General features: G+C 37.9%; 1 protein-coding gene across 6 annotated transcripts in view; it reads left to right on the forward strand.

The window, feature by feature from the left end:
• The window catches only part of fancb (FA complementation group B), a 49,283-nt gene that overhangs the window by 8,957 nt on the left and 33,140 nt on the right, over positions 1–7,186 (forward strand). For all 6 annotated transcript variants that reach the window (XM_043700558.1, XM_043700559.1, XM_043700562.1 and 3 more), the window contains 2 exons: positions 2,811–2,966; positions 3,755–3,853. In XM_043700558.1, coding sequence (XP_043556493.1) covers positions 2,811–2,966; positions 3,755–3,853 — 255 coding nt within the window. The remainder of the gene's footprint in view (positions 1–2,810; positions 2,967–3,754; positions 3,854–7,186) is intronic.

Raw genomic sequence — 7,186 nt, forward strand, 5'->3', positions numbered from 1 at the left:
AGCCACCTCCTTCAGTACTCTGGGATGTAGACCATCAGGCCCCGGGGACTTATCAACCTTCAGACCTGACAGTCTCTCCAACACCAAATCCTGGCAAATATTAATTCCCTTATGTTCAGGTCCTTCAGCCACTGTTACCTCAGGGAGATTGCTTGTGTCTTCCCCAGTGAACACAGGTCTGAAGTACCCATTTAATTCCTCTGCCATTTCTTTGTTCCTGGTAATATATTCCCCTGTTTCTGTCTTCAAGGGCCCAATTTTTGTCCTAACCATTTTTTTGCCTTGTACATACCTAAAAAAGCTTTTACTATCCTCCTTAATATTCTTGGCCAGTTTACCTTCGTACATATATTCCCCTGTTTCTGTCTTCAAGGGCCCAATTTTTGTCCTAACCATTTTTTTTGCCTTGCACATACCTAAAAAAGCTTTTACTATCCTCCTTAATATTCTTGGCCAGTTTACCTTCGTACATATATTCCCCTGTTTCTGTCTTCAAGGGCCCAATTTTTGTCCTAACCATTTTTTTGCCTTGCACATACCTAAAAAAGCTTTTACTATCCTCCTTAATATTCTTGGCCAGTTTACCTTCGTACATATATTCCCCTGTTTCTGTCTTCAAGGGCCCAATTGAAGGAATGGCCTGGTGGTGTTATTGCTCTATTATTAATCCAGGGACCAAGATAGTGCTTCAATAGTGGAATTTGAATTCACTAGTAGAAGAAATTTGGAATTTATAGTATAATGATGACTGTTAAAACTGTTGTTGATTGTCAGGAGAAACCAATCTGGTTTGTTAAAGTATCTATTCGAGACAGCTCAGGGAAGCCCTGATGGACTCTACTGTAGGCCATTCTTGGTCGTCCTGGGAGCCGTACTCTGTGGTAGTCTGGGATACAAAACTCTTACAGACAGTTTTGTTTAAATTATTACCTTTATTTACCAATGGCATCAATGTTATACTATAACATAGATACCTACAAGCCAGGCTTGAGCTAAGGTTTTTAAACTATTAGCAGAGTAGCAGCGTTAGCTCTTATCCCTAATAGCTTTCTCAGGTTCTTATTGTTGCAAATAAGCTGTCTTTATACAGAAATCGGCATTAAAATTACAAAAAACATCACATGGCCTTAAGCAGCAATAAAATGGCAAAAATTTGTAGAGGAAGAGAAACTAATTGACAGGTCTGAGTACACTTGACTAATTAAGCTGCATTCACATCAAAGTGGGAACACTGATGAAGCCAGGCCAAAGGGCCAATTGCTTTGATGCTAAGAACAGATGTCCTTCAGATCTTCTGAACAAATGGCCTCCTTCCTCTCCTCTTCTCTCTCCCCTCCCCCCCACTTCCCATGGTCAAGCGCTTTCCTGCACCTCCTGCAGCAGATGTATAGGGGTACAAGCTTTCTCAGGTTCATTAATTCCCTTTAGGGAAGGAAATCTGTCCTTACCTGGTCTGGCCTACATATGACTTTAGACCCACAATGACCAGCAATTAGGGATGGGCAATAAACCTGGCCCTGTGATTGAATAGAAAAAACACATTATGATTTGTAGCTCCATTCTTTTGTGGAATATCTGTGCCACTAGCAAATCCAGCATTTGTTGCCCATTCCTAATTTCCGTTCAACTGATCTTGAAGGAAGTTCAGTCAATCACATTGTTGCACATAGGCTGCACCATGGAAGGATAGCAGATTTCCTTGCCTAAAGAATATTAGAGAACCAAATAGGTTTTTATCACAATAAATGATAGTTGTCATGATCATCAGTGAGAGTAGCTTTCACTTTCAGATTTTTAAATTGAATTTAAATGCCGTTAACTGTCCAGATGAGATTTGCACATTTCCCCCAGAGCATTTGCAAAAGACAAGTTACTGGAAAAGCTTAGCAGGTCTGGCAGCATCTATGAAAAGAAATCAAAATTAACCTTTCAGATCCAATGGTCCTTCCTCAAACTTCCCTAGAGCATTAGCCTGGGCCTCTGGCTTGCAAGTCTGGTGATATTCCCACTACACCATAATCTCTCCCTAGATAATATTTAATCTGAATATCAGTAACAGGTGGCATTGAAATAATCCTGTTCTTACCACAACTGCATAAAATGGCATTGGTATCATTTTTATGTACAGCTCCAATGATAGAATAATCAATTCAGTGATAAAATATATGAATCCTTTTATTTTTTAAAATTATTCACAACTGCTTTAGAATTAAGAGATGAGGCTGGTATTTTTGTAGCACTAAAAATTGATCTTAATGGAGACTCTAGTTCATATTCAAGTCTCAGGGTTTTTTTAATCTTTGCCTTTTCCCCAGGGGGTTATTCTGGGAATGGAGTAAGGAGACGAGTTAGTAATTGTAGCATTGATGGTTTATCAATCATATGGATTATCAAAACACTCTCAATCAAGAAAGCATGAATAGGAAAGGATAGTTTCAAAGCAATAAAAATAAAGGAAATGTTTACAAAAATAACTTTAAATATTCCTGAAAATATCTAGTAGGCTAGCTGAAACAAGGTACCAACTTTCTGTGGTACTTGAACACAGCAGCTTCAATGAAGTGGGAAAACAGCTTTGAACAGATTAATATGTTTCTCAACTAAAAATACCACTGCCAGAAAATATTTCATGCTTGTTGGCAAGGAATTCAATTGATTTTAACAGCTTCCAATAAATTCTGCAAGCCGTCAACCAAATAGGATAAGAATGACAGTTTTTGAACTTATGAAGGTTTATGCAACAGTTCTGTTGTTAATTATGTGTAATTTATCATGGCTTAAATAAAATAAAGATCTTCCTTTTACCCTAGGTTGTTGCTGTTTGGCAGGAGATATGGACAGTACAATTGGATGACTTCTTAGGCATAGGAACAGAACAAATCTTGTTGCTCCCTTCGGCAGCTTGCACTATTGAAGACTGCTTCAAAAGTTTTGTCTTAACTGATCTTGGTGAATTCAATCACAATGTATGTTTCTACTTTTATTTCATTTCTGCATTATATTTTATTACTTCTGCAGTTTAATTTTGCTTCTCTTCTGTTCCTCCACCTACCTATATATTCATTTCCTTGCCGCTTCAAGGAAGGCATCCCATAAGCCTCCTTTTACCAGCTTACCTACTGTCATGCCACTTTCTGGGATCTGTAAAGGTCTCTCACTTTCTCTACTGTTCTCAATATCCACCTCCTTATTGTGTATTCTTTTGTTTGCCCTTCCCAAATGCATAACCTTACATTTCTCCAGATTGGAGTCCATGTGTCTTTTTTTTACTCACTCACCCATGAAGAAAGATTAAATTGGCATGTGGGATCCTGGATGATAAATTTTGATCAAGAGTATAAAGACATTGCATTACAATGAACTTTTGTAGAACACTGATTCAGTTGCAACTGCAATCTGCATACAATTCTGGGGAGCACATTTCAACAGAGAGAATATGATGGTTTTAGAAAAGATGCTGGTGAGGATACCCGCATGACAACATTATGATAAATGCCGTTGCAAAATGGAGACATAAACCGGAGGAGATTTGAGTTGCCATGCTATGCAGAAGTGTGGGAGATGGCCAGCTGGCAATCTTCTCACAATTAAATTATGGGCCAATGCAAATTAATAAAAGTAGCCCCTTGCAATATAGAAGCTTACATGTGTGCCACTTCCACAGGAACTAACAATTACTTTTACTGCTGGTCTTTTTAAATACTTCCACTGTCATTATCCTCTAATTATTTCTTAAAATATTTTTACAATCTAGGTTAACTCTGGACATGCTGAAGATAATGGAACACAACCTTATGACAAGGGACATGTAAATTATTACCACACAGTCCAAGCTCTGGAGGCAAGATTACAGGTTTGTATAATATAAAATATATCTTTCGTTTGTCACTTCAATAATCCAGTTTTTTTAATATAATCATAACATAACAAAGCAGATGTAGACCAGTCAACCCCTTAGGAATTTTCATACCATTTAATAAATCATAGTGAATTTCTGCATCAACTCCACTTTCCTGCCAAGTCTCTATGTGCTTCTTGACCTCCTCAATACCCAAGATGCCTGTGACCAGTGGAGTGCCACAAGGATTGGTGCTGGGTCCACTACTTTTTGTCATTTACATAAATGATTTGGATGCGAGCATAAGAGGTACAATTAGTAAGTTTGCAGATGACACCAAAATGGTGGACAGTGAAGAAGGTTACCTCAGATTACAATAGGATCTGGACCAGATGGGCCAGTGGGCTGAGAAGTGGCAGATGGAGTTTAATTTAGATAAATGCAAGATTCTGCATTTTGGGAATGCAAATCTTAGCAGGATTTATACACTTAATGGTAAGGTCCTCAGGAGTGTTGCTGAACAAAGAGACCTTGGAGTGGAGGTTCATTGCTCCTTGAAAGTGGAGTCGCAGGTAGATAGGATAGTGAAGAAGGCGTTTGGTATGCTTTTGTTTATTGGTCAGAGTATTGAGTACAGGAGTTGGGAGGTCATGTTGAGGCTGTACAGGACATTGGTTAGGCCACTGTTGGAATATTGCGTGCAATTCTGGTCTCCTTCCTATCGGAAAGATGTTGTGAAACTTGAAAGGGTTCAGAAAAGATTTACAAGGGACCGAAGGGTCTGTTTCCATGCTGTACATCTCTATGACTCTATGTGTAGATTGAAGTTTTTAATATGCTCATCAACTGGGTATGCATGATCATTTGGGTCGAGAATTCAAAAGATTTACAATGTTCTGTATGAAGACATATTTCTCCTTAACACAGTTGTAAGTGGCCAGGTGCATTTTTAAGGAGTCAAGAAAATTGCACAAGAAAAAAGTATAAAACCATGTCAAATAATATTTATCCCAGATTGTAAATAATTTATTTTGATAACTAGAACTCGTAAAGGTAATTTAATTAAAGTTTAAGTATGTGCTGATATAATACAGGTAAAGGTAAAGTTGCCATTGGTTTAGAGAATGCGGCTGCTCTCTCATTAGAGAGATAATTGGTGGTGGTATAACCTGAAGGTATAACATCTTTTAAGAAGGAACAGGTTGGGAAGGAGAATCCTTCAAAGTAATCTCAGCCGAAACAGGAATTGAACTCTCACTGGTGGCATTACTGTGCATTACAAATCAGCTATCCAGCCACCTGAGTTAACTGACCCCCATGCTACAGGTGATAAAAGAAAACTGGCTACAGACATTGAGATCTGAAACAATGGCAATTAGATTAATCCAAATTTCACTGCCAACATTTCCTAACCTGCTGCTGCTGTTTGATCTCTGTCTCTGAACCTCATGTGCTGAGTAGTATTGAAGAAAAGTATTTGCATATAGATTGCCAGGAAAATTAAAGATTACAAATTTTTGATATCATTTTAGGAAATACCATGTCATAATTTTAGTTATTTAATTCATGTGTGAATTGGTTGTATCCTTTAGAGCTACCTCGATTTCGTTTTTTAAAAAAATAAGCACTATAATTCAGTACCTACTTCTACTTTACATAAGTCTGGATAGGGTTAGAAAAGATCACTGTAATGCAATATTGGCAGTGAGCCAACACAAAAATGGAAATGATCTACTAGTGCTGAATCTGTTCAAATGGATAATTCAAACAGCTAAACAAATGTGACAATAGATTAATTTCAGTAAATTCTAATCCTTTGGAACATGCCTACTGGGGTTACCAGAAAGAATCTAATCAAAATCCATTCATGGTTCAACAGAGAAACAGAAAAGATTATGGTTATTTGGGAATGAGAAATTATTCATATGCAGTCAATTGAGATTAAACTACCTCTTCTGTGACTCCTGTTTAAAACTTGACAAATTAAATCTTCAATCTTCTGAGTAGATGACAGTTTTCCATGGAGATGGGTTTTTATACTCAAAAACAAAAATTGCTGGAAAAACTCAGTCGGTCTGGCAACATCTGTGGTGAGAGATCAGAGTTAAGATCCGGGTCCAGCGACCCTTCCTCAGAACAGACTAGTTTTTTAGACTTCTTGCTTTGATTTTGTGTCCTTATTAAAAAAAAACTAGAGCAGAGAGTTTCTGATTTAATCTCTGCAGTCTGAATGAGTGACTTACCTATACATGTTCTAAGTATGCTGAAGAGTCTGGCATTACTTATGAAAGTATTTAAATTTACTCCACAGAAGCTTGTAACATGAATCAATCAGTTTTGGTAGTGGAAATCTTTCCATTATAATGAGCTTCAGAGTCACATTATACAAGGGGTGTTCTTAGCAACGCATAATGTTCCTTTTTTTTATCAGTACGCTATAAAGAGAATCTGCTGCTTATATGTATTTATATAGTTATGGTATATATGTATATAATTTGAGAAAATCTTTTTGAAACTTTTCGAATGTTTTACATCTGCATTCATTCATTGACTCATAGCCATAGCCAATACTTTTTAATATTTTTTCTATGCATTTTTAATATGGTTCTTTCAAGAAAAAACAGATGGACATTTGACAAAGTCCATTTGTAGATGGGGTGAGAGCGAAAAGAGAAATTATGGCAATTGACATTGCCAGTTGGTCTGATATATTCACACAGTTCAGTGTGCTGCCCATGTACAGGAGGAATGCAAAACAATGTCTTAAGAAAATTACAAGCTTTCTGCACTCAAAGTTGTGTGGCAACCATCATCTGTCAGCTGTCTCACTCTAACTTTGGCATTGCACCTATCTGCAGCCAAGGCTCACAGTCTACCAGTTTCACTATTGCTTACAGCATCTTCCCTCAATGGCTCTCACACTCTGTTCACAAAGCATTCCTGCCCGCTATGCGTCTTACTCATTCTGAACATAGCTCATCCAATCCTGCACCATTACTAACATTATGGGAGTATTTCGGCATAAATCATCAAGGCTCCACCATAAGGCATAAGGATCCCAAGACCGCATCTAGATGTAGTGGACGGGTAAGGAAAAATAAATCCTCTGAGGTCACAGATTAATTGATTAATTGAAATAGGGACTCCAGGAGAACAGATAATGATTGTTTATTTCATGCACTTATGGAGAAAAACTCTAACACTGATCTAAGATTACTCTGCTGAATTGAAAGAACCTTTACACCGCTGAGGCCAAACGCCAGCTCGCAGATACCTCCTCCTACCGTCCCCTTGACCATGACCCCACCCCCCACCACCAAACCATCATCTCCCAGACCATCCATAACC

The sequence above is a fragment of the Chiloscyllium plagiosum genome, chromosome 12 (assembly GCF_004010195.1).
Source record: "Chiloscyllium plagiosum isolate BGI_BamShark_2017 chromosome 12, ASM401019v2, whole genome shotgun sequence".
NCBI lineage: Eukaryota > Metazoa > Chordata > Chondrichthyes > Orectolobiformes > Hemiscylliidae > Chiloscyllium > Chiloscyllium plagiosum.